This window comes from Cetorhinus maximus, chromosome 27 (assembly GCF_964194155.1).
Source record: "Cetorhinus maximus chromosome 27, sCetMax3.hap1.1, whole genome shotgun sequence".
Taxonomy (NCBI): Eukaryota; Metazoa; Chordata; class Chondrichthyes; order Lamniformes; family Cetorhinidae; genus Cetorhinus; species Cetorhinus maximus.
Window position 1 is genome coordinate 28849574 of NC_135905.1, and position 27714 is coordinate 28877287.

Consider the following 27714-nt stretch of genomic DNA (forward strand, 5'->3'; position numbering starts at 1 on the left):
TCTCTGAGCAAACAACAATCCAACCCAGAGTGGTCTGCACCAGGGATTATTCAACAATCACCTGACTTACTGTGAGCAATGCCAAAGGCGGTCCTGGTAGTTATGGAAAGCAGGGGAAAGACGGGGGCTTCTTGGAAGATTATAAGGTTATGTGACTAAGTAACCCAGTATTAAATAGGCGGACACAGGTCACACAAAGACCCCCAAATTAATGGGCTAAGGAATGGTGGACAGACTTTATGTACTACGTGAGTGCATGTACTATTTATCATGGGCCGATGGAGCATTGGATTGGATTGGATGGAGCATTTTGGGGAATGGGGCACCTTAACCTCGAGTTACTATTAGTAAGTCAGGTACAACAAAACATTCTGTATCCTGGAGTACCCATTAGGCATGGAAGCTTCCAGCTATGAGTCATGTATTTTTAAAATTAATTCACAGGATCTGGGCATTGCTGTCAAGGCCAGTATTTATCATTCATTCCTAATTGTCTTTCAGATGGTGGTGGTGATACAGATTGATGGTGAGAGAGATTGGGTCAAGCATTTTAGAGCACTGGGCATCTTGACCTCAAATTAAAATGGTTAATTAAATACAACTAAAATTTTGCATCACGTGCAGTGCCCATTAGTCACGGGCAGCTTCCAGTTAGCTAGTAGGAATCATGTACCAGTATTTCTTTACCTGGGCACACACCAGAGATCAAAACTATAATAAGCAACAACTTGTACTTGTACAGCACTTTTTAAGGCTTAAGATCTTTCAAAGCATTTCACATGACTGTTATCAGACAAAAACTGACACCGAGCCAAAGGAGACATCATGTGACCAAAACGTGGGTCAGATAAATTATAAGGAGTGTCTTAAAGGAGAGGCAGCAAGGTTTAGGGAGCAATTTCCAGCGTTTAGGGTCGAGACAGCAGACGGACTGGTGAAGAAATATGGGCTACACGAGAGGGCAGGATTGGACCAGCGCAGTGTTCTGAGTGTTGTAGAGCTGGAGGAAGCTCCAGGGATGGGAGGAGGTGCAGCATGAAGGGATTTAAACAGCAGAAATAAATTTTGGCCAGGTCATTGGGTGAACTTCACTTCCCTTCGTCCAATAGTACCATGAGATCTTTTATGGCCACATTAGAGGTGAACAGGGTCACATTTGAAAGATGGCATTTCCAGCATCGCAGCGCTCAATCCAGGCTGACATCTCAGTGCAGTTTTTGGAGTAGTGTTTAAACCCAAAGACCTCTGGTTCTGACGAATGGGAGACAGCAATAAGCCAAAAGAATCAAGGCTGTTATTGAAGAGCTGAAATGCCTCAGGGTGTTCCACATTACTAATTACTTTCTATGGTACACCAGAGGAACTGGGAGGGGAAAGAAAGGAGGAATTAAATGGCGAAGACTAAGCAGACAGCACACATACCCACTGGGGGTAAAGCTCCCCGCAAACAGCTGGCCACCAAGGCGCAGCTATCGGCGGCGTGAAGAAGCCGCACCGCTACCGACCCAGTACCGTGGCTCTGCGGGAGATCCGCCGCTACTAGAAATCCACCGAGCTGCTGATCCGCAAACTGCCCTTCCAGCGCCTGCTGCAGGAGATCAAGACCGACCTGCGCTTCCAGAGCTCGGCGTCATGGCCCTGCAGGAGGCCAGCGAGGCTTAGCTGGTGGGGCTCTTCAAGGACACCAGCCTGTGTGCTATCCACGCCAAGCAGGTCACCATCATGCCCAAAGATATCCACCTGGCCCGACGGATCTGGGGAGAGCGGGCCTGAGCTAAAAGAACCCATTCCCGCCCCTCCCCGCCCTGCCAAAAAATATAATTGCTATTGTGGCACAGGGTTAGTATGTTAGCATCATCAAGCAGCAAACATAAGAAAAAGCCAGCAATCCTCACCCTATCCATGCTACACTCCCCGAACTAATAATCATTAAAACTAATTTATGGGGAGGCAAAAAAAAAACACAATCCGTGGCCAGAAAATCTCTGGAAAATACCTCAACTCCCTAAGGCAACTGTGATAGGGCCCTCAACTATGTCCGGCCCATCTCCCGCGCATCCGCCCTCACACCTTCCTCTCCCTCCCAGAACCATGATAGGTTCCCCCTTGTCCTCACTTATCACCCCACCAGCCTCCGCATTCAAAGGATCATCTTCCGCCATTTCCGCCAAATCCAGCATGATGCCACCACCAAACACATCTTCCCTTCACCCCCCCGGCAGCATTCCGCAGGGATCGTTCCCTCCGGGACACCCTGGTCCACTCCTCCATCACCCCCTATACCTCAACCCTCTCCCACGGCACCTTCCCATGCAACTGCAGAAGATGCAACACCTGCCCCTTTACTTCCCCTCTCCTCACCGTCCAAGGGCCCAAACACTCCTTTCAAGTGAAGCAGCATTTCACTTGCACTTCCCTCAATTTAGTCTACTGCATTCGCTGCTCCCAATGCGGTTTCCTCTACATTGGAGAGACCAAATGCAGAATGGGTGACCGCTTTGCAGAACAACTTCGGTCTGTCCGCAAGCATGACCCAGATCTCCCTGTCGCTTGCCATTTCAACACTCCACCCTGCTCTCATGCCCACATGTCCGTCCTTGGCCTGCTGCATTGTTCCACTGAAGCTCAACGCAAACTGGAGGAACAGCACCTCATCTTCCGACTAGGCACTTTACAGCCTTCCGAACTGAATATTGAGTTCAACAATTTTTATCACATGAACTCTCTCTCCATCCCCACTCCCTTTCCGATCCCCCTTTTTTCCAATAATATATATAGAATTTTCTTTTCCCACCTATTTCCATTATTTTTAAATGTACTTCCATCCATTGTTTTATCTCTACCTTTTAGCCTATTTTGATCCCTTCCCCCCACCCCACCCCCACTAGGGCTATCTGTATCTTGCTCGTCCTGCTTTCTACCCTTAATGTCACCTATTAGCACATTCCTTAGATAATATCACCACCTTCAACACCTCTTTGTCCCTTTGTCTATGACATCTTTTGGCAATCTCCATCTATCACTGGCCCTCTATCCAGCTCTACCTGTCCCACCCACCCCCCTTAAACCAGCTTATATTTCACCTCTTTCCTTAGTTCTGTTGAAGAGTCATACGGACTCGAAACGTTAACTGTGTTCCTCTCCGCAGATGCTGTCAGACCTGCTGAGTTTTTCCAGGTATTTTTATTTTTGTTTTGGATTTCCAGCATCCGCAGTTTTTTGCTTTTATCTGAGCAAACTCCAGGTTGGCCATAACCCTCCACTAACAGATGCAACTAACCTCATGTGCCCTGAATATATTTACATGTAGATAGCCATCCCTCTGCTTCGATCCAGGCACAACATCATTATGCTTTATTCTAGTACAAATGCAAAATACCGCAGAGGTTGGAAATCTAAATAAAAATAGAAAATACTGGAAATACTCAGCAGGTCAGGCAGCATTAGAGGTCAAAGAAACAGAGTTAACATTTCGGGTTAGTATCAGAGTAGTTCTGATGAAAGGTCATCGACCTGCAACATTAACCCTGTTTCTCCCTCTGCAGATGCCGTCTGACCTGCTAAGCATTGCCACTGTTTTCCATTTTTCTATGCTCTTATTCAGGTTACCTCTGCCAATGTTCTGTTTCTGTCATTATCTCACTGCCACCTGTATTATTGCTCTGCCAAGACACAAAGGACATTTTTTTTTTATAGCAAAATCCATTATATTTTTCAAGAATGCTTCAGGGTTGGATTCATGGTGTAGCATAGCCACGCCAATGAAAGGGGCGAGTATGAAAGTCAGCCAAACTCTTTCAAACGGGAAACAAAAGTTTGGTCACGTATCAGAATATGATGCAATGCAAGACCACAAAATATGCACTGTTTTAAATTAGAAAGATTACATTTCATTATATGGTGGGAGGCAAAAAATTAGAAGCTTTAGCATGCAACAAGCAAACAAGATTGGGAGGGTAGTGAACAGCATGAATAATTGGGTAGGGTACAGACAGAAATTCTATCTTCAAGGAAGTATTTCTAGCGCAAGCAGTCTCTTAGAATTGGAGCCTGTGAAACAATTACACAATCCACCAGATTTTGCTGCAGATCTTTACCTTGTTGTGTCACCTGTTAGAGAACTGCTTTATTAGGGTTCTCCTAACACTTTCACACCCTTTTTTTACTTCTTCTCACAGTGTCTTATATTAAACTCCCGAGCAAAGGATAGAACTAGAACCACGACACATTTTTATAAGCATTTATTTACAGAGATACAGATTACAAACATGCACCTCCTAACCCAACAACCACCTGTTTCAGTCTGTTCCTATTTATAAAAGCACAAGTGAATCTCCAGTTATGCCGACCACCTGTATACAATTAAGCACAATAAATATACAACTGGCATCTTATGCCAGTGACAAGCACAGCCTGAATATATGGCTGCAATTACAAGACCTTTTGGAAAGCTGTCAGCACTGTCATCAATGGAAATATGACAACTTAAATTAAACAAGTGTGTTATACAGAAAGGCACTCCTGGGGGTTTCATAGGGCACAAGGAAAAGCAAACACCAAGTCAGGGAAGGTAAAAAATACCGCAAAGGTTGCCGTTTTATATTTAAAAGTCCAGCCAATGATAGGAGAGCTGCAGATTCTCACCTGAAATCTCTGATAGAATTATCTCTCGGTACAATGATAAATTATGGAGGTCTTGTAACACAGTAGGTAGCATCCCTGCCTCTAAGCCAGAAGCTCCAGGTTCAAGTCCCACCCCAGGACTTGATGGCCGAGGAAGGTGCATTTATAACGTGGCCAAACAGGTTGAGCATCATCCTGCAAATCCTTCCAACACACGCCAATGGCAGGCGGTAAGAGTGGGAGAGATTCCTGATCAGCCATGTGATGGAAAGGAATTGGAGCCTCTACCATCACTATTCATAGCTCCGGACTACAACAGGCATGCAGAAAGTACATGTTGCCACAGCAACCCTGGCTCCCTGAGTGAACTGTAACACACACCACATTATGATAAATGGCAAGGAAAAGTTGCAAAGCAAATGGGCTCGACACTAAATCCGACCTCCCAACCCATCAGTGATCACCCATTTAGGATTCTGGACCTCTTACTCTCTCATCTTGCATCCTTGTTAGTAGTGATCATGAGCCCTAAACCCTAACCACACCTTTAACACCTTACCACTGAGTAAAATGGATTTTTTTTTTATTCTTTCACAAGATGTGGCTAGGCCAGCATTTTTATTGCCCATCCCTAATGCCCTTGAGAAGGCGCCTTCTTGAACCACTGCAGTCCATGTGGTGAAATACACCCACAGTGCTGTTAGGGAGGGCAACAGTGAAGGAGCGGCGATATATTTCCAGGTCAGGATGGTGATTGACATGGAGGGAATTTGCAGGGGGTGGTGGTGTTCCCATGCTTCTGCTGCCCTCGTCCTTCTAGGTGGTAGAGGTCGTGGGTTTGGAAGGTGCTGTCGAAGGAGCCTTGGTGAGTTGCTGCAGCACATCTTGTAGATGGTACACGCGGCTGCCACTGTGCATCAGTGGTGAATGGGGTGCCAATCAAGCAGGCTGCTTTGTCCTGGATTGTGTCGAGCTTCTTGAATGTTGTTGGAACTGCACTCATCCAGGCAAGTGGAGAGTATTCCATCACAGTCCTGACTTGTACCTTGTTGATGGTGGACAGGCTTTGGGGAATCAGGAAATGAGTTACTCTCTGCAGAATTCTGACCTGCTCTTGTAACCACAGTATTATATGGTTGGTCCAGTTCAGTTTCTGGTCAATGGCAGCCCCCTTGATGTTGATAGTAGGGGATTCAGTGATGTTAATGCCATTGAATGTCAAGGGGAGAAGGTTGGATTTTCCCTTGTTGAAGATGGTCATTGTCTGGCACTTGTGTGGCATAAATGTTATTTTGCCACTTATGAGCTCAAACCGGAATGTTGTCCAGGTCTTGCTGCATATAGGCACGGACTGCTTCAGTATCTGAGGAGTTGCGAATGGTGCTGAACATTGTGCAATCTTCAGCGAACATCCCCACTTCTGACCTTATAATGGAGATGGTGATTGATGAAGCAGCTGAAGATGATTGGCCCTAGGACACTACCCTGAGGAACTACTGCATGATGTTCTGGGACTGAGATGATTGACCCCCGACAACCAGAACCATTTGTGCTAGGTATCACTCAGTGGATAGTTTTTCCCTGATTTCCATTGACTCTTAATTTTGCTCGGGCTCCTTGATGCCACACTTGGTCAAATGCTCTCTTGATGTAAAGGGTAGTCATTCACCTCACCTGCGTATATGCTCTGGAGTTTAGAAGATTGAGTGGTGAACTCTGAACTAAAAATTCTTCAGAGGGCTTGACAGGGTTAATGCTGAGAAGTTATTTCCCCTAGCCGGAGAGTCTAGACCAAGTGGTCAGATCAGGATGAGGGGTCAGCCATTTAGAACTGATATGGGGAGAATTCTTTTCACTCGGAGAGTTGTGAAACTTTTAGAATCCTCAGAAGGTTGTGCATGCTCAGTCCTAAATGATCTCAAGGCTGAGACTGATAGAATTCTGGGCACTAAGGGAGTTAAGAGGTAGGGTGAGAAAGTGGAATTAATGCAAAATTTCAACTAAGATCTTACTGAATGGCAGAGCAGGCTCGAGGGGCCAAAGGTCCACTCCTGCTCCTATTTCTTATGTTCTTACTCTCTCTCCCAACTTTGCCATTGGATCTTTCACTTGATAGGTCCCCTCTTTGTGCAGGGGGGGCGATTACTGAGTTGGCAAACAGCACAGTTAAAAAATTTTTACACACAGTGATAATGTTACACAAATATACATTAACGCCAAGTGCCTGGAACAAACTAAAGAACGTAAGTTAGCCCAGTGCTCAGAAACAAGATAATAGGATTGTTTTGGTAAGGGAACTTGCATGTCACCGACAGTGGTGACAAAATCTGACACCTATGGGGTATTTAATGTTTAGTCATAGTTTACGGCAACATAGGGAGGTCATCCTCACAACTGATTTCAAATTCTTAAGTGGCAGTATAATTCTGATCTTCTGTAGTTCATCTCTATGGCAGGATAGGTGTCGAATATGCTGCACCGTGTCTGTTGGTCTGGCACACTGGGTGTGCAAACAGAGGGATGCAGAACCTGATTTGAAATTGGAAAAATCAGAATGAAGAATTGAGAGGATAAATTTCTCAAAACTGAATGAGAATTTTTTTTTATTCATTCACGGGATGTGGGCTTTGCTGTCTGGGCCAGCATTTAATGCCTATCCCTAGTTGCCCTTGAGAAGGTGGTGGTGAGCTGCCTTCGCTGCAGTCCATGTGGTGTAGGTACACCCACAGTGCTGTTAGGGAAAGGGTTCCAGGATTTTGACCCAGCGACAGTGAAGGAATGGCGATATATTTCCAAGTCAGGATGGTGAGTGACTTGGGGGGGGGGGGGTACTTGCAGGTGGTGGTGTTCCCATCTATCTGCTGCTTTTCTCCTTCTAGTTGGTAGTGGTCATGGGTTTGGATTGTGCTGTCTGAGGAGCCTTGGCGAATTCCTGCAGTGCCTCTTGTAGATGGTACACACCGCTGCCACTGTGCGTGGGTGATGGAGGATGGGAATGTTTGTGGATGTGGTGCCAATCAAGCGGCTGCTTTGTCCTGGACGGTGTCCAGCTTCTTGTGTGTTGTGGGAGCTGCACTCATCCAGGCAAGTGGGGGATATTCCCACTCCTAACTTCTAAACTGAATCTAAAAAGATGAAAACAAATTTCTCAATCTTCCAATTGGAGTTAATTGGACAACTTGTTTATATTTTCTTCCCCATCTCCTAAATGTTATACCTATTTTGTGACAGTTTTGTATTTGTTGTTCACTGGGCAGTAGAAGAGGAGGGGGGAAAGTTCTGGTAAATCCTACCTCGGCCTTGTCTCTGTGGCTCAATCCTTCTCTCTCACTGGGGCCTCCTCTGGCCTCAGCCCCCGCTCACTTCACTGTCACACTGCAGCCCAGAGAGGCGGGCCTCCACCCTTCTGTCGCCTCCCTCCCTCGGCCCAAAGGCAGGCCCCGCCAGCTCGACTCCCCTTTCCCTGGGCCCACCTCCTCCCCTTTAGTCCTGGACGTGCCGCTTCTCACATATTCCACTATCCTCAGCCAACAGCGGCCAACATGACCTCCGAGCACCGGGGGGCGCTGCGGGTGGACATCCGGCACTCCCAGTGCCAACGCCGCTCACTATGGCCTCCGAGCACCGGGGGGCGCTGCGGGTGGACATCCGGCACTCCCAGTGCCAACGCCGCTCACTATGACCTCCGAGCACCGGGGGGCGCTGACAGGCAGCGCTCCTCCGCTCCCAGTTTTATTGATCTTAATGACCTCCGACCATCGAGGCGCTGTTACCGCGCGCATGACCACAATTGGAATAATATTAATGAACCCAACAGTACCCACTTATTTCAACAATACAACGTCGCAGAATCCTTGTAGTTGCTTTACTATTTTAGATGGCTCGATGTTTAGAGGGATTTGTGGATTTTAGTCTAGGGGAACCCATCTTGTTCCCCCCTCCCTCTCGTTGACAGGCAGCGGGGATAAGGAGCTCAGCGTTGCCCCGGGAAACGGCGGCGGCTCTGGTTCCTCTCGGCGGCTCCGAGGCTGAAACGGGGACATTGCGGGGGATCCGAGGGCGGTGAGGAGTTGTTTTTTTTAGTAAAGCGGCCTTGGGCAAATGGTGAGCCCTGGACCGCATTGAGGACCTCCTCCCCCTCACCAAACACACCGAGGCCTTCGCACCGTCTGCCCCACTATTGCCCCACCGTCTGCCCTATTGCTCCACCGTCTGCCCCACTATTGCCCCACCGTCTGCCCCACTGTTGCTCCACCGTCTGCCCCACTATTGCCCCACTGTCTGCCCCACCGTCTGCCCCACTATTGCCCCACCGTCTGTCCTATTATTGCCCCACTGTCTGACCCACTATTGCCCCACTGTCTGACCCACTATTGCCCCACTGTCTGACCCACTATTGCCCCACCGTCTGACCCACTATTGCCCACTGTACGTCCCCCGCTGTCGGCCCCCACTGCACTGTCTGATCCACTGTGCTCCTTACCCTCCCTTCACAACTCCAGCCTGCTCAAATCTTTGCCTGGAGCCTGTCCCACGTTCAGTCTTTCTCATCCACTTTGGCTTCCCACTTCTTTCAATGCATCAAATATAAAATCCTCCCATTTAAATCCCCCAGCTAGCTAGGCTGAGTCCTCCTCACCACTCCCCCCAGTACTATTTCCCCATTCACCTCCATTACTCTGACTTGTGATGTGTTATGCATTACCTCCCTCACATTGCTAACTTTATCTGCCTTGAAATAAAACCAGAAAATGCAGGAAAAACTCAGCAGGTCTGGCAGCATCTGTGGAGGGAGAAGCAGTTAACGTTTTGAGTCCATATGATTTATTCAGAGCTGTCTCAAAATGTTAACGCTGTTTCTCTCTCCACAGATGCTGCCAGACCTGCTGAGCTTTTTCAGCATTTTCTGTTTTTAATTTAGATTTCCAGCATTTGCAGTATTTTGCTTTTACCTGCCTTGATTCCACTTTTTGAAATCTCTCAAAACGCCTTTTCCCTCTCCCTGTCCTACAGTAAAAACCTTCTTGCAGTCCATGTTATTAATCAAGATTTCGATCACTCCTAGCTGCTCCTGTCCCCGTGGCATCTTGTGTTTCCCATGTACTTAGCTATGAAATGCCTTGGGATGTACATTTTACAGAAGACCATATATAACTGCATGTTGTCCTCATTTTGTCTTTTGCCCAATTGTGGTTGGGAGTGTTAAGCCATCAAATGTGTCCCAAATATTGGTGCAGCAGGTTATTTTGTACTGACATACGACAACATTATGATCTTACATAGGACTGTTATGTAGGAAAGAGAGTGACACTGAGCAGGTGTTTGGTGTCCTTTGGTTTGAATATACATCTCGCATGACATGTTACCTCCTCAGTGCAACTATAGTTTGGTTTCACATTAAACACTATGCACATGAACTGCGTTCTTCAGAAAGTAATAAGTGCAAACTTATATTGTGATGAATTACTTGATTAAAACTGATACTTACTGATTCTTCTCCCTGAGTTCTCTGCCTAAAGCAGGTCCAACCCACAGTGCCAACACGGATACGGTAAGGAGGCAGGTCCCAAATCCACCCCAGCAAGAACGGGAATCAAACCCTATGCTGCTGGTGCCAGTCGAATCCACACTGGCTGCCCCCCCCACAAACCACAATGAATTCCATTTTTAATGGAATGCCAGAAAAAACTTTTAAATTGTCTGTTTCTGTATATAGGACTCGGTGTCTTTTTCCACTTACTTCTGTGGAATTGCAGCATCTGTGATTCTGGTGGAATCCTGGCAAAATGATACAGTCTAGGCAGGGGCGTCAAGTATCTTCTGACTGTGCTTACCTGCCCCAGATTTGAAACTTGCAGCTTTCGCCTCATTTCCCATTGCCCTCAGTAGTCTCCTTGAAAATACATTTTATTAAAATGATGCTGTAGCCAGGGATTCAAACAAAGTCGTAGAGTTGTTCTATAGTTTGCTTCAGATACCTGTCAAGCTAGTTTAAAGCTGGCACATCAGCATGAAATGGGGAAGCTAGCAACACAAACTCCAGAATGAAGCGTGTATGTATACTGGTGGTGATCTGGTTACTGATTTACACTTAGGTTATGCAATTGGAAAACAGTCACTTGGTAGTACAGAACTTGAATATTGCTGTAAAGAGAGACATGTTGCTGAAGCTTTTCCCCATGTTGACGTTGCTTTCTCATGGCAACGCTTTGGTTAATCGGAGTCGACTTGCCAACCAATCAGCACCCTTTTTTTCTTAGCATAAGTTGTTGTGATTGTTTAGAATTTGGCATTCTTGCATTTGTCAGGATGAATGCAAGACAAAATGCTTCAGCAACATGTCTCTCTTTTCAGCAAGATTAATTTGGAAAATTGATTGGTTTTCATACAATTTAATTTGTACCAATGTACTTTAATCAGGTTAGGGAAAACTCAGTAATTAATTATGCTTCTGGATTCTTGTTCTGAACTGTGCCACCAATGGAAGGTGAGGCATTACCTCATAGTAAGATAAGGCAGGTGATCCTTTCACTCCTATTTTGCTTGCTCTAAAGGGTTCTTTGTATATGGGGTTTGACTCAATTCTATTTCCTAACAGCTTATGTTGCTTTTTTGGTGCCCGGGAGAGACTGGAGGGACTTAGTCACAAATTCCCAACTGGAGCTGCCAACAGAAAGTGATGCCTCTCTTGAGGAATTTCAACACGTTGGCCATGCAGATGACCTGCAGATTGGTTTCAAATTATGTCAGTCGGATGCGGTGAGTGTCATCTCTTTGTCCTCCCATTTATTTATTTTAAGTATGCGTATTTTCCTGCTCATTAAGTATAGAGGTGTCAATGGTGAATGAGAGCGCTGTTCTATGTTCAGCATGTAGTATCAAATTGGGCTTTCTCAGATAAAGCAAAGCACATGTCAGATGCAAGGTAAAATTGCCTCCACCATGAGCCAAAAACATGTCAATCCAATTTCTGGAGAATTCCATATTGCACCCATGTAAACGTTTCCATTTCCCGCTCTAGCTTTTGGCCTCGGTCTCATCAAATTTTTAGATGCATAGTGAACATCTTCCCACTAATAAATAACTACAAATATCTGTCATGATCTCATATAGAACCCTTACAGACCTCAGAAAGAATCTAATTTAGATCCATCACTCTGCTCCCAGTTTCCAGAGGTGAAACATCAGTGTGCTAATCCATGGCTCCAGTTTGGCCTAGTTATATTGCAGTATAGATCCAAGAGAAAAAAAAATGGTGCTGCATTGTCTGAGGGTCCTAGTGCTCTGGAATGAATCCCATTCCTGATCTGACATGGATTCAACTGTTTCTGGGTGCCATTTCTCCCTGAATGGCTGAGAAAGATCTTGTATTATATAACTTAAAAAACATAAAATCCTGGAAATATTCAACAGATCAAGCAGCAACAGCGGTGAAAGAAGCAGAGTTAACATTTCAGGTTGATGACCTTTCATCAGAAATGATAATGCCTTTTGCCTCCTCCCAAAGCACTCTACAACCAGTGAAGTACTTTTTGAAGTGTAGTCACTGTTGGAATGTATGATGCACGGCAGCCGATTTGTGCACAGCAAGCTCCTATAAACAGCAATCTGATAACGACCAGATAATCTGCTTTTTTTTTTTAGTAGTGGTGATGATTGAGAGATAAATATTGGCCAAGACACTGGGGCCCTTGCTCTACTTCAAATAGTGGCCTGGGACCTTTTACATCCACCTGCGAGGGAACACTGAGGGGGTGCCACATTCAAAAGATGGCATTATCTGACAGTACAGTGCTCTCAAGTAGTACACTGGAGTGTCAGCCTAGATTATATACTCAAGTCTTTGGAGTGAGGCTTGAGCCCACAACCCCCTGACTCAAGCAAGTGTGTCACCAACTAAGCCACATTTGATACCAGAACCAGAGTGCAAAACCGGCTCCACGGGGTAATACGGGTAGGTGAAGCTGTTCAATCCTTGGGGTTATGTTTAATAAGGACAGATATTTTGCTGGTTTTTAGCCCAAATTTCCATGCATTTTCTTTCCTCTAATAGGTTCTCGTTCATGTCACATCCACTTCCCACCAAGAGGAAAGCTAGCAAAAAGTGTCCCTGCCAGTGCCACTCTTTTACCATTCAGGATCTCACAGTTTTCCCTGTCTATGTATCTGTCGTTATATGGGGCATATTGAGCGTGCACACAATACCTTTAAAGTCAATGGCAATGCGGGCTGCCCCAAACCATGTGCATTTGGAAATTTGGCAAAAATGGTTTGTTATACAGTACATCTATAGGATCTGTCAAGCATCTGATGCCTCTTGTGGTATGCAAATTTTTAACCTCACCTCTAGAAAAATGGACTGACTGTTGTAGTTCATTTATGAAATATATTCTTTTTGAATTGCAGCTACCTGTTTGAACTAAAGGAGGACGATGAAGCTTGCCGGAAGGCCCTGAGCTCCGGAGCCTTCCTTCTCTTTCACAGTCTCTCGCCCCTTTTGCAGAGGAGTGAGAACAAATTCACAGCGCCATTTGTGACAGCCTCAGGTACAAATGCTGCAGAGCAATAGGAACATCGGGGTCTGTGCCAATCCTCTATTTATCTTTCAAAAACTGAAAATGGGTGTCTCAGAGTGGTTGACCGCTAAGAGACTGCATTCTCGAATGTAAAACAACATCCCTCTCCACTTACGTTGGACAACTTTTCAGCAAATTATTCAGCAAGTGTTTTGGGATAGGAGAATCTTCCTCCCTCTTCATCAGCCGCCTCAAAACATTTATAGTGTTGACAAAACAATGTAGGAGCTGTCCAAATATCATACATCAATGATCATGTACTGCTGTTAAAATGGCCCAAGTTGGTATAAGCAGAATCCCACTGTTCATTCTGGGTTGCAGGATTAATACAGGATCGCTAACTTGCAACTTTGGGTGGTTCTTACACTTAGGAAAAGGAGGAGGTCATTTAGAGGGTTGTGAATCTTTGGAACTGTCTACCCCAGAGATTTGTGCATGCTTCAAGTCTGAGATCGATAGATTTTAGATCTTTTTTTAAATGTTCGTGGGATGTGGGCATCAGTGGCAAGCCCAACGTTTATTTACTCATTCCCAGTTGCCCTTAAGGGGGTGGCAGTGAGCCACCTTCTTGAACCGCAACTTTTTCTATAATGGTGTGATACGACCGAGTTATATGTACTAGACCATTTCAGAGGGTAGTTAAGATCAACCACATTGCTATGGGTCTGGAGTTACGTGGAGGGCGGACTGGGTAATATTTGCAGATTTCCTTCTCTGAAGTGAACCAGATGCATTTTTACGACAATCCAGTGGATTCATGAGCATCATTACTGATGCTAGTTTTTTTATTCCAGATTTATTAATTAATTGAACTTAAATTTCCCCAACTGTCATAATGGGATTTGAACTTGTGTCCGTGGACCATTAGCCCAGGCCTCTGGATTACTAGTCTAGTAACTATTATGCTACCATCCAGCTGATCTCTCAGGGAATCAAGGGATTGGGCAGGAAATTGGAGTTGAGGTAAAGATCAGCCATGATTGTATTGAATGGCAGAGCAAACTCAAAGGGCCAAATGGCTACTCCTGCTCCAATTTCTTAGCCCCTTGAGCCTGTTCCCACCATTCAATGAGAGCATGGGTGATCTGTGACCTAACTCATACATGTAGAGTAAGCCCCACTCCTGTTTCAGTACCTTCAAATTTATCTCCATGAACACAGAAACAGTGCTGTTTTAAACAAGGTATCTTCCCTTCCAGAGCTGAACAAAATTCTGCAGAAACTGAATCATAAGGAGAAGTATATGGAAGAGTCAGTGCTGATTGGCTGTACAGAGAATCATGTGCCACAGTTTGCTCTTGATCTAGGTAAGACTATCATGCAAGGGTCTGTATTCAAAATGAAATTAACCTTATGTACAGTAACACTATAATATGCACCTTTACTGCACTGCAGTACACAAAATGCGATTGGAGTTAAATGTATACACTCCTTTATTGACTCTCATTGTAGAACACTTTTTTTTAAGAAACAACATTGTACAGATCTTGATATTTGCAATGTATTTTGATACAGATGGGTCAAATTACTTTATTCGCATTCATACAACTGTTCCTTCTCCACTTACATGCACATATTACTTGAAAGGGTGATGGAAGCAGATTCAATAGCAACTTCCAAAAGATGTAGGATAAATACTTAGGGGAAGAAAATGGCAGAGCTATAGGGAAAAAGGGGAGTGGGACTAATTGGGTAGCTCTTTCAAAGAACCCACACAGATGGTGTGGGCCAAATGACTACCTCCTGTGCTGGATTATTCTGTGATATACCTCTCCTGTTTGCACCTTATGTGCTGTAATCAACCTTCTTGCCCAAGTCTCCTCCATCAAAATGCATGTTTTCTTTGTATTCCTTATCCAACTCGCCTCCCTTCCCTGCTTGTTCTTTGTTCACCAAAGTCCATCCTTCCTTGCATTGAATCCTTATTTATTCCTTTGTTTCAGTTCCCCTCTCAACTGCTCCTTGTGAGTTTCTCACTGACACAACAACCTGAAACATTATTAAGTAATGACATTTCAAAAACACTAAAAGCTAGAAAAACTTACGACTCCTAAAATGCCTCTGCCCTTAACACAGTTGACGATGGATAATGTTCCAACTTGTGCTTTAAACTTCAGGTAGGATTGAAAAGGCCAAAGCAGAATCACTTCTGAAGGGAACATTTGTTGATTTACGGAAAGCCTTCTTCCTCTTGGCTGGAAAGGATGCGCCTTTGCTGTCCCAGGTAGAACATAAGCTTTGGCAAACTTTGAAAATAAGAGAATTTTTTTCACCCATTATGTCCATTCAGGAGCAAGCGTCAGATTTAGACATTTTGCTGGAACACAAACACACTCACCTGGGAGTGTGTGTGGTAAGCACACCTAGTCTTACTGTATACTGACAGAGTTGGAGGGGTGTTGGGGTCATGTCTAGGCTGCATAATTTACGTGTTTTGCAGCATCTTGGTGCCTGTCATTAATTTGGTTGTATTTGGAACATCTTCCAGTGACTATAAAATTGAGCTGGCAGATCCATCATAGTTCTAACAAGGCCACTGGCTTACAGTAGTTTTTGTATCTTCACACTCTTCTCTTTGAGACTAGTGTGAAAGTAATGATAGAATTCACTGGCTGACTAAGAGTGACGTGAACACTTTTTCTACTACCATTCTTTATATCAACAAATAGGAAGGGTTTTATGGGCTCCCGCAGCTCATTTGATGGTGGGGGGTGGCGGGTGGGGGGCAGTGTGGTTGGGGTGTGGGTTCCCCACTCCCACATCCCAGAATCCTGAGACCAAAGTCTGTTCTCCACTCTCCATTTCAAACTTAAAAAAAAAAATGCAAACAATGTGGACATCACTGGCAAGGTCAGGATTTATTGCTCATCCTTTTTAGCCATTGAGAAGCTGGTGAGCTGACTTAGCCACATTTATTCATTCATGGGATGTGGGTGTTGCTGGCTAGGTTAGCATTTATTGCCCATCCCTGATTGTCCTTGTTCAGAGGGCATTTAAGAGTCAACCACATTGCTGTGGGTCTGGAGTCACATGTAGGCCAGACCAGGTGAAGATAGCAGATTTCCTTCCCTAAAGGACATTAGTGAACCAGAAGGGGTTTTACAACAATTGACAATGGTTCCATGGTCATCGTCAGACTTTTAATTCCAGATTTTTTAGTGAATTCAAATTTCACCATCTACTGTGGTGGGATTCAAACCCAGGTCCCCGGGGCATTCCCTGAGTATCTGCATTACCAGTCCAGTGACAATACCACTATGCCACCACCTCCCCTCAGAGTACAGTTAAGAGTCAACCACATTGCTATGGGCCTGGAGTCACAAGGAGACCAGACTGTGAGGATGGTAGATTTCCTTGCTAAAGGGCATTAGTGAACTAGATGGGTTTTTTAGAACATTCCAGTGGTTTCATGGTCGCCATTATTGACACCAATGTTTTTATTCCAGATTTATTTAATTAATTGGATTCAATTCACAGATTCACAGCTATGGTGGGAATTGAACTCATGGCTCCAGGTCATTAGTCCAGGCCTCTGGATTACTACTCCAGTAACATATAGCAACTGAATAAGTCAGATTCCTCATTTATTACTTAAAATTCAAGGATTTTAACCTTTGGCGATTGCATTCTGCAATTCTGATTTATTTTCCCCTTAAAACTGTAAATCAATAACATTAAACAGCACTACTGTGCAAATCAACAGGTGGTCAGATGAATCTTTCTTTATTGCAACTTATTGTAATTATTTGTACACTGAAATTTTCATAATTCTGCAACCTTTTATTATTTTATACTTTATTTTTATTTTAATGATTGTCTGTAACTATGTTTTGAATTATGATGACTTGTTTTATTTGTATCATCATCACAATTTGGTACCTGTCGCCATGAAGATTTTTCAATAAACCAAGAGTCATACGGACTTGAAATGTTAACTCTGTTTCTCTCTCCGCAGGTACTGTCAGACCTGCTGAGTTTTTCTGTTTTTGTTTTGGATTTCAAGCATCCGCAGTATTTTGCTTTTATCTATCTATCCATCTTTATTACTGTGAAATTTCGACGTGTGACTGTCTCCTTTACTGATAGGCAGTTTTGGTCTCTGCTACAAACTATTGACAAATGTTTGCTGTCTGATTTTATCAGCTTTGCTTTATGTTTAACAGTGACCTTCTTGGGTTTGCATTGTGCATTCTGGGGTTTCAGCTTGTACTTCAGGTCAGACTACCTGTCTAGACGTGTTGAGACAATAATGGATGTATTTTAGGCACAGGGACTTCTCCGCTGGCACAGCAATCATCTCTACTGCAGTAGAACAGGACGCCCGACACAGAAGAATGTATCAGGCAGTAAACGTGTCTGTAGCACAGAAGAAATAATCTACTACCCACAGGTAACCACTGGAGCATTCAGCTAACTTTATCTGACATAGCTTAATTCTTTCTTCGTCTTCTCGCTTTGTATAATACACCCTGTATTCCCACTGTGTACATTATCTTCTTGTATAATATATTAATATACAAATTTTCTTGCTTAGCCTGAATTAATGGTACTTGTAATGCAATCCAGGGTCAATTACCACTCACCTTCCTCTCAGGTTATGTGACCCACAACCCTGCCTGTTTCTACCAATCAAATCACTCGGATTAGCGAAGGGGCAGCTGCGGTTTTGAATAATTGTTACTGTTTTTAAAAATTTATAAATCAAAGGCAAAAATTCCCACAGTATATAACATGTCATCCTTCTGCTAAGGCACTTTGTGCAACTGTTTGTTTAACAGATGTCTCCTGTGATTATCGTGCTGGTATCTGATGGAATACAGTGCCTGCTGGCACGCCAGGAATCATTTCCTCCTGGAATGTACAGTGCCCTTGCTGGATTCTGTGATATTGGTAATTAGCCTTTCTTACAGGTAATGTAATGTGCAAGATTGTGTAAACAGAAGGTAACCAGTTTGATTTAACTGTGAAGTATACCTGTCTGGATGGGTTTTTGTTCCATAAATCATCTGAATTATTTCCAACAGCCTTTTATAATCTGTTTGTGAGGAGGCACTGTAAGGTAATCCTTGATGCTACTCTTGTGGAAATGCCTGGACTCTGTTTGGCTTCTCACTCAGATGGCATGATTGATATAGAGAAAATTACATGTACAGGGAATTATAGGCACAGAATCACAGTACAGATACAGGCCATTTGGCTCAACTGGTCTATTCTGACATTTATGCTCAGAGTCCCCGCCCCTCCCTTTATTTCATCCTATAAGCATATCCTTCAATTTCTTTGCCCCTCATGCTGTTTATCTATGTAAGATTTCCCAGGTTCAGGGGCCACAGATACCTAAATAGGCAGTCGACTAGTCATAAGTAATTTTAAGATGGTTTATCAAGTTTATTAAGAAACAACAGTTTAGATATGATACATTAACTAATTAGGCAGAAGAAGTATACAACCTGTAACAGCTTGTGTTAACAGCATTCTGCTCTCTAGTCGAAGTGTTAGGGAACTCTTCCCATGATCTCTCAATCTTCTTCCTCCTCTGGTCCATCTTCCATCTGAAGAAGGCAGGTGCCCAGCGAGCACTGCCACCTCACCAGCACAACACCAATATATATACCCTTTTTTCCAGGGCTGGTAGCTTACCTAATGTCAATCATCTATCTAACTATTTTGACCAATGAATACAGGACAGGCACTCAAAATGTCAGGGTGGTTACCACCCCCCACTTTGTGTGTCACCTTGCTCGAGGTCAGCTTTTTAGTTTACATCTTGCTGAGGGCCATACCCTAGCCCTTTCTAAACACTTACTTAGATAAAGGGGTACATAAGACACCATCCTACCAGCTTAGGAATGTCAACAAGACAGCCTGAACTAAGATTGATTAGCGGTCAAAGTGTTTAGAAATCCTTTTTCCAGAGAGAATCAATGCTGTTTAGGAAATCCTGTAAAGGCTCTATATAATGCAGAAAATGTCTGTTTATTCAAGACCCTAATTTCTTACAGCTCCCCCCCTTTGGGAAGGAAATATCCTTATTGACTTCTCGCAGTTAATTTTTAAATAAGTTATTTTTAAAATACAAGCTGTTTCCCTAATTTCTTGATTACATATCATAGATAATATACTAAAGCTACTAGAATTATCTGATTACTTGGTTTGGAATTCCCTACCAGCAGATCTTACATGTCTCACCTTTGAGAGGGAAATATCCTTAGTGCAGGATTTTTCAGGCCTGCCCACCACTGGGATCATCCAGTCCTACTGAAACTCAGTGGACTTTTGGCTGGCCTGCCACATCCCCCACAGTGGGTCCCACCAATGGCAGGGCCAGAAAATCCCAGTCTTATTCCTTTGCAGGAATGCTGCTAATATCTGGGCTGTTAGCATATAAGTACATTTCTTATATCTAGCTTCTCCTCAAAACCATCGATGCCATTTGCCTCAGCCACTCCTTATGATATGAGTTCATCATTCTAATCACTATCTGAGTAAAGAGGTTACTCCTGAATTCTCAATTGGATTTACTGGTGACTACCTAATATTTATGGCCCCTGGTTTTTGTCACCTCTACAAGAGAAAACATATTCTCCACCTCTATCCTATCAAACTCTTTCGTAATCTTTGATGTCATTCTCAGCCTTCTCTTTTTGTAGAGAAAAAAGCCCCAGCCTCTTCAGCCTATCTTAATAAGTATATCCCCTCAGTTCTGGTACCATTCTGTGAATCTTTACTACACTTTCTACAGTGCCTCTATATCATTTCTATAGTATAGATACCAGATCTGTGCACAGTACTCCAGGAGTGATCGAGGCAAGATTCAACACAAGTTAAACATAGCTTTACTGCTTGCCAGTTCTCCCTCTCTTTCTCTCTCTCTCTCTAGAAATAAACCCCAGTTCTTGGTTTGCTTTTACTTGTGATCTTATTAACCTGCATTGCCACTTTTAATGATTTGTGTATCTGTACCCCTAAATCCCCTTGCTCCTCTACCTCATTTAATTTTTTAATATCCAAACAGTGTGAGTCCTTTTTACTCTTGCTTCCAAAATGTAACTCCTCACACTTAGCTGTATTGAATTCACTTGCCAACTACATGCCCACTCTGCAAGCTTATTAATGCATTTTGTTGCAGCTTTATTTGGTATTCACTGTATCCCAAATTTGGAGTTGTTGGCAAATTTTGAAATTATACTTCTGTTACCATCTGGTTAGGAACTGTTAACATTTTTTTATAAAAATCCAAATACTTTGTTTAACCAGTAGAACTATGCCACAAGATTTCACTTTTTAAACAAAACAAACTTTATTGTACATAACTTAATCATATTTGCTTTGTTTAATTCTTTTAACACTATAGCTTATAGCTACGAGTTATGTACTCAGGTTTACTTATAACTTCCTCCAAGAATTCTCTTATAAGATACAGGCCGGGATTTTCTGATCCTGCCCACAGTGGGGATCATCACAGGGAGGATGGAAAATTTGATGGACCAGCCAAACGTCTGTTGACTTCGGGCAGGAACCGAAAAATTCCGGCCACAATCTTAAAGATATTTCCTTCCCTAGGGACCACGCATAAGTATGCCACAGTCCTCTGGAAACTATCTTTAATTCTCCTCAGCTCCAGCTATTCTCAGAGATAGAACTTTCATTTACCACCTGTTGACTGTTGAGGCCTCAATCCCTTGTTCTGGTTACTTTTCAATACTTCCGAGCTAATTACTTTCATTTTCAATAAGACACTGAGGCCCACTGTAGATTATTCCATTAGCTACAAATTAGGCAATATTGCAGTTTCTGTTCCCTCATAAGATTCATATTGAGATGAAGCCTTACCCGCATTCCATACATCAGTGATGACATTAGTTCTTTACTCTGCTTGCAATACAGGTCTATCTAACTGTCATTTACTCTGGCTAACTTCTCTTAGGGAGCTGCAAACTGCACAAGGTCCAAACTGCACAAGGTCCAAACTGCAACTAAAAATTCTCTCAGCAAACACCCAGATCACCCAGATAAATTGAAACCAGAGAAACTGCCTAAGCTCCATCCATTTCCACAATGACTAGCCTGCTCTGGACTGTCCTCAAACCAATCTTTAAATTAATTATCCCTCGTTTATAATTTCTTCTTTGATCTGATGAAATAAACAGGTTTTACAACCTTTCAAGGTTCATTGAATATTTTTAAACTAATTTAGCTCTATCTCCCAAAACAAAAACATCTCCCTGGATTGCCATTACAACAGGCATTGCAGATATCATGTCTCCAGCTCTTTAGCTAAGGAAGCCCACCTGCTGTTATATAACTCTATCTCTTCAAACCTAATTAAACAAACATGAGTCACCTTTTGAACTGCCATTTCATGAGGTATTCAGGCAATCTCTAAAGCCCAGCATTTTACTTACCTTACCTTTCTAGCTGTTAAACCCTTAAGCCAATATAACCCTAACCTTTTAAGTGTAATAGGCTCCAAGCTTGCTTTAATTGCATTATCCCATTTTCTACAGTTTAACATGAATTCCTAAAACTAAAAGTTATATGCCAAAACACATGAACCATGAACTGGATATTCACGACACTTCCAATTTCTGAGCCCAGATTGTTTATGGAATCTAACCATCGTACTTAGGAAAAAAGAGGAAATCTGAGCAGAGAAAGAATGAGAAGAAATGTTAGAAGAGCAAAAGCGGGAGACAGAATTAATCGATAGACAAAGGAAGTGAAAACAGAATGAGAATAAGGGAAGGAGACAGTGGTGTAGCGATAATGTCACTGGTCTGGTAATGCTGAGGCTGATGCTCTGGGCTGAACATGGGTTCAAATCCCACCATGGCAGCTTGTAACTTCAATTCAATTAATAAATCTGGAATATAAAACTAGTCTTAGTAATGGTGACCGTGAAATGTGCCATCCTTACCTGGTCTGGCTTACATGTGATTCCAGACCCACAGTAACATGGTTGACTCTTAACTGCTCCCTGGAATGGCCTAGCAAGCTACTCAGTTCAAGGACAGTTAAGGATGGGCAACAAATGCTGGCCTTGCCAGCGATACCCAGATCCCATAATAGAATTTAAAAATATTCATTGTGAGTACAATGTTATACAGATACTGCATGCGTTGATTCAGATTTTTGTGTAGGCACCAAAGTCTAACAAAAAATTTAAAGAGGGCTTTTATGCTCCTCTGTTTGTTCTCTAGCACCCCCCCCCCCACACCCCACAGTCTCAAATCATTGACAGGTCACTTCCAAATCAAGTCCCTGTGTAACTGCTGACACACAGTAAATGTACTAGAGAGTGACCAAAGTACATTTTCCCTCACTTCCTGTGGAGAAGAGACCCAATTGCATTTTGGTACACAATCCCCTGCCAACCAAGTCGACACTAGAACATCTCACACTGGCCAGGCACTGGTGCACACATACTTTCAGATTGATTTGCAACAATTTTTTTTCCCTCACAGATTCATAATTCACTTTTCTCACCTCTCCCAGGGGAAACTGTGGAGGACTGTTTGCACCGGGAGGTCGCCGAGGAAGTTGGTTTGGACGTGTCCTCATTTGAGTATTCTGCATCCCAGCACTGGCCCTTTCCTAATAGCTCACTGATGATTGCGTGCCATGCATTGGTGCAACCAGGGCAGAACAAGGTAAATTGTGTTCAGATTTGTGGAGAGCAGAGAAAGCAGGGTGATGATGGCTAGGATTCTGCAAATTAACGTCCTGATCACCAATGGCATAAGGGAAACCAAGAAAAATTACTGTACCTTCCCTGAAATGTCTTGTTTGTTTGTATGATTGTTTTGTGTGTTTTATATTCTTTCATCTTCCCTTCTATACTGCTGAATAGGACACCAGACAACCACAGCCTGTGGCTTTGCCAGTGCTACTCTATAAGCAATCACCAGCAGGTAACAAGAGTGGCTAAGGTTGACTCCATTTGCCTTGATCTCTCTATCAAGGGCCCTGCCTCCACTTAGAGTCTCTTAAAAGCTGAGAAGAGGAACTCACTACAGTAGGATGTGTGGGCCTGATGCAACATCCTCCTGTCTAAGACACATCACATTGGAACTTGAACGCAATTCACTGCTTGAAAAGGGGGGGCTGGCAACTAAGTTTTGTGATCAGGTAGCAATTTGATTCTCCAAGACCTTCACCAACATTTCTTATATTCTTTGTAAGAAAGAAAGACTTGCATTTATATATCCTCAGGACATTACGACCAGTGAATTATTATTGATGTGTAGCCACTATTGTAGTGTAGGAAATGCAACAACTAATTTGCACACACACAAAGCTCCCACAAGCAGCAATGAGATAATGAACAGATAATCTGGTTTAATGATTTTGTTTGAGGAATAAATATTGGCCAGGACACCAGGGAGAAACCACGTCCACCCCACCGGCCCCTCCACTCTTCTTCAGAACAGTTGTATGCGATCTTTTACTCCACCCGAGAGTAGATGGGGCTTCCTAAAGATGGCCCCTCTAACGGTCTAGTTAAAATTTGTGCTCAAGTTTCTGGAATGGGACTTGAACCCACAATTTTCTGACTCAGAAATGAGAATGCTACCCACAAAGTGAATGAAGATAACCACATCTATGAAAAATATATACACATTACACACTTTTCTAAACATACCATCATCTGCTAAAGTATTCTTTAATGATCTCTCTCTCTTCAGGTACCATGCCTTAAGTGTGCATTGGTGACCATGGGCCTCCATGTTAACCTTGCTCTGGAGGGGTGGATCACCTTCGTTGGCGGCACCTTCATCAAGTTTGCGAGGCTCTTTAGAAGATTGTTCTTTGTCTACATCGATCTTTCCGATCAGTGTCAGGCTTTCTAAATCATGATTTATTATTACGTACCTAAGAAATTCCAGCTGTCTCTTCCTTATCTTAGTTGGCAGAGTTCTTTTGGTCTCAGATTTTACTAGCACCTCTTCATTGGTAGTGTGACTTGTCCAAGGTATCTTCATTATTCGCCTCACAAACCACGATTCTGCAGTCTCAATTCTTCTCTGCATTGCTTCACTGATTGTTCAACACTTGCTTCTGTATGTCAAAATTGGTATGATGTAACACTCCAGGATTCTCAGCTTTGTTTCCATGTTTTGAGTTGATCATAATCTTTTTCATTTTTTGAAATGCGTCTTTGGCCATTCCAATCCTTCGTCTTATTTCTTGGTCGCACTTCCATCCGATGTTAATGTACTTCCTAGGTAGCAAAATTTGTGTACCTGTGTGATCTTTTCATTCTTCTCTGTAATCTTGCATTCTGTTATGACTTTTTTGGACACTACTAGACATTTTGTTTTCTTACAATTTGTGCTCAGTTCTTTCTTCTCGCTTTCACTCAATACTCTTTCCAAACTTTTTTGCAGTTTCCCTGCAGAGTCAGCAATAAGAATAGTGTCAAGGGCGTATCTTATATTATTAAAGTTGTAACCTCTAACTAATAATCGAGGAAGGTCTTCAATCTCTCTAAGAATATTTTCACTATAAAAATTGAATAAATCTGGGAGAAAACACACCCCTGCCTGCCCCTCTTTTAATCTTCACAAAATTGCTTAGATCGTTCTCAACCTTTACAGCTGCAATTTGTTCCAAATAAAGATTCCTTATCATTCTAAAATCCTTGCCATCAAGGTTAACAGACTCTAACATGCTCATCAGTTCTTCATGCTTCAACTTATCAAATGCCTTACTATAATCAATAATCTCTTTTTAAATCTTTTATGACACTTTCTGATAGCGTGCGTACCATAAAGGTAGTATTTCTCATTTCTCTATCTTCTACAAAACCACATTGAAGAGTTTAAATTTCTGACTTTATCTTGCTCCTGGCCCTATTCATCAGTACTCGAAGAAGGATCTTAGTAATGTTACTCATCAGACAGTGCAATGGAGTTTACATTGAATTGCCCTGGGCTTTTTAGGGAGTGCATGAGGAATTGAGTATTTTCCCCTTTTGGCATCCACTATGTATGGAGCTCTCCGAGGCCAGAAATAACATGAGATGGATGTAGAGCAAAACTTTTTCTACAATGCCAGAACAAGAGGTACAGATCTAAACTAGTCCAAAGCAAACTTTGGATTGATGTTGGAAAGTTGTTCTTCACTAAATGTGATCATGTCTCGGAACTGGCAAGCACGTTGTGAGTTGGGAGGGCGAGGGGGAAGTTGTGTTTTCTTCTAAGTGAATCAGCTAAGATGTACCAAATCCTTTTGGTTCATTCTTAGGATGTGTGCATCACTGACAAGACCAGAAATTTGTTGCTCATCCTTATTCATACTTATCTTGAGTGATCTAATATTTAAGTTTTAAATCCGTTAAGATTTACAGTCAAACTCTTAACTGAGCAAACATTTTGAGGATAATGAGCAGCCAGAGAGAAATGCTAACATCAAATTCACAAACTGATTGGAAATCCCACTGAATCTCACAAAGCACAGATATGGGGCAAATAGTCTTTAAACGGAAAATCTTTCCCTTGTCAGCCAATCATCACAACTTTCTGGGCAGAATTTTCTGCCTGTTGGGTGGGCGGGCCCGACCCAGTCTCCGGCAGACGGGGAGACGATCCCCGTCGGAGAAGCGGGCCCCGCCGCCATTTTACATGGGTGGGCCAATTAAGGTCCGGCGGGAAGCGCTATGCATTCCCTGTGCGGGCAGGGGGATTCCCCAAAAGCAAGAGTGCGCTCTTTCGCGCATGTACATGAAAGAGCGCACATCTCCCTGAGGCTAAGTGCTGCCTCAGGGAGATCGCTTATGCTTTTAAAAAGATTAAAAATAGGAAAAAAAAATTCCCTAACGTGTCCCCCTCATGTGACATGAGATGGGACATGTTCATAATTAACATAATAACTTTATTAAACATTTTAAAACCCTGCATGAAATCTCATCCCGCCAGTGGATGAGGTTTCATGTTTTTTCAATTTGATGTTGGGGCTCCTGACCTGCCCGCCAACTTTAAGGTTGGACGGGCAGGTACACTAAGTATTTTAATTGACCTGTCAATGGCCTCAATTGGCCATTGACAGGTCGGCGGGCCTGCATCTGATTTTGCTGCGCTCCTGCCTTCCTGAAAATTTAAACGGGCCGGGATAACGTTGGGGGTTCCACCCGATGTCACCCCATGTCATTTTACACGTTGGCGAGCGGGCCTCGCCCCCTGCTCACCAACGGCAAAATTCTCCCCTCTAAGTCAATCACTAGTCATTAACACAGTCAAATAAATCACTGATACACAGGCAACCAGCTAATTTTCAATTATTTCTAACCTTTAACCAATTGCAGACCTGCTTTTGCTCCTGCATCTAGAGAAGTTCTGGAATTATTGTTGTATTTGACAATTCATTTTTCACCATCAGTGTTGTAATTTCCACATTACTGACATGCATTTTGTTATGGCTGCAGATTGACCTAAACCACTCAGAACTTGAGGACGCCCGCTGGTTTGATGCCAAAGAGCTAACGAAAGCTTTAAAACGTAAACAGATGACTACAAAGAAAGAAATGAGAGATGTTCCATTCTGGATCCCACCACCTTGGGCTGTAGCACATCAACTAATCAAGGAATGGACTCAAAGGCAGCAGCCATGCTGATGTCACTGGAATTGTTGGGACTGTTTGATGCATGGGCACTGTTTTTATAACATGATTTGCATGTTATGTGGGTCAACTATTAATGAAACCAATGTAAAAAATGCATTTTATCAAACTTTTTTCTTTATCATTTATAAAGAGGAATATTTGTCTCCTGTACATAGGTGGGGACATAGAGGGAGAGGAGAGAAGTGATCATCGTGCAAATGCATTATTAATATGGATCCTAAATGGATAATTATAAATAATACTCCAGTTATTGCCAATGTGCCTACTTTAAAAGTAACATGCTGAGATTTTAAAAAGGGTTTGAAAATGTTTAAGCTAGATGTTTTCCCAAAGTAGGTTTACTTTTAAAAAATAACCTGAATATGTTCATCATGAGTCTGAAATCAGACTGTGGAATATGAGAAACTCTGGAATGAGATGGGGCATGTTGCTAAAATCTACGTAAATTACTACTTATGATTTTAATTTTCTTGGAGTTTGAGACTAGTTGATCCAAAGGAATGCTGGTAACATACAGGTATGATGAAATGTGATTGAAATCATTTTCCACACATTTTATCTGCATCAAGAATTCATGTAATTACATGAGAAATCCTGAATCATTTGAAAAAAAGTCAAGATTGATATTTTGTACTGTATGGACTGAATAGCAATGTGCACAATTTAAGCGATTAAAACCAGTTAAAATGAAATTCACTGAAATATTTAAGCAAATATTTGATTTTTTGATAATGTCATAATATATTAAAATTTACATTCTGAGATTCCTTTTTTACATCTCAATATCTCAGTGCTTAACACGAGGAATCACTTTAGACCATAAGACATAGGAGCAGAAATTAGGCCATTCGGCCCATTGGGTCTGTTCCGCCATTCAATCATGGCTGATAAGTT

At 42.8% G+C, this 27714-nt stretch overlaps 2 protein-coding genes across 5 annotated transcripts in view; one reads left to right on the forward strand and one right to left on the reverse strand.

The window, feature by feature from the left end:
* p4ha1b (prolyl 4-hydroxylase, alpha polypeptide I b) overlaps positions 1–8235 on the reverse strand; it is a 91711-nt gene extending 83476 nt beyond the window's left edge. Inside the window, exon 1 of the mRNA XM_078530966.1 lies at positions 7917–8235. The gene's annotated coding sequence lies outside the window, so the exon portion shown is untranslated. The remainder of the gene's footprint in view (positions 1–7916) is intronic.
* A 104-nt stretch (positions 8236–8339) lies between these two features.
* On the forward strand, positions 8340–27516 carry nudt13 (nudix (nucleoside diphosphate linked moiety X)-type motif 13). 4 transcript variants are annotated; one of them, XM_078530973.1, is made up of 9 exons: positions 8340–8439; positions 11222–11382; positions 13030–13169; positions 14399–14506; positions 15317–15423; positions 17464–17589; positions 17978–18089; positions 22695–22849; positions 26623–27516. In XM_078530973.1, exons 2-9 carry the CDS (start codon positions 11303–11305, stop codon positions 26809–26811), a joined length of 1017 nt encoding a protein of 338 aa, XP_078387099.1. In that variant the 5' UTR covers positions 8340–8439; positions 11222–11302; the 3' UTR covers positions 26812–27516. The 4 variants fall into 4 exon arrangements, with proteins under 4 accessions (XP_078387099.1, XP_078387100.1, XP_078387101.1 ...); XM_078530974.1 differs by having other exon boundaries at positions 8421–8685; XM_078530976.1 differs by lacking the exon at positions 8340–8439 and adding an exon at positions 12268–12577 and having other exon boundaries at positions 11301–11382.
* The last annotated feature ends 198 nt before the right edge of the window (positions 27517–27714 follow it).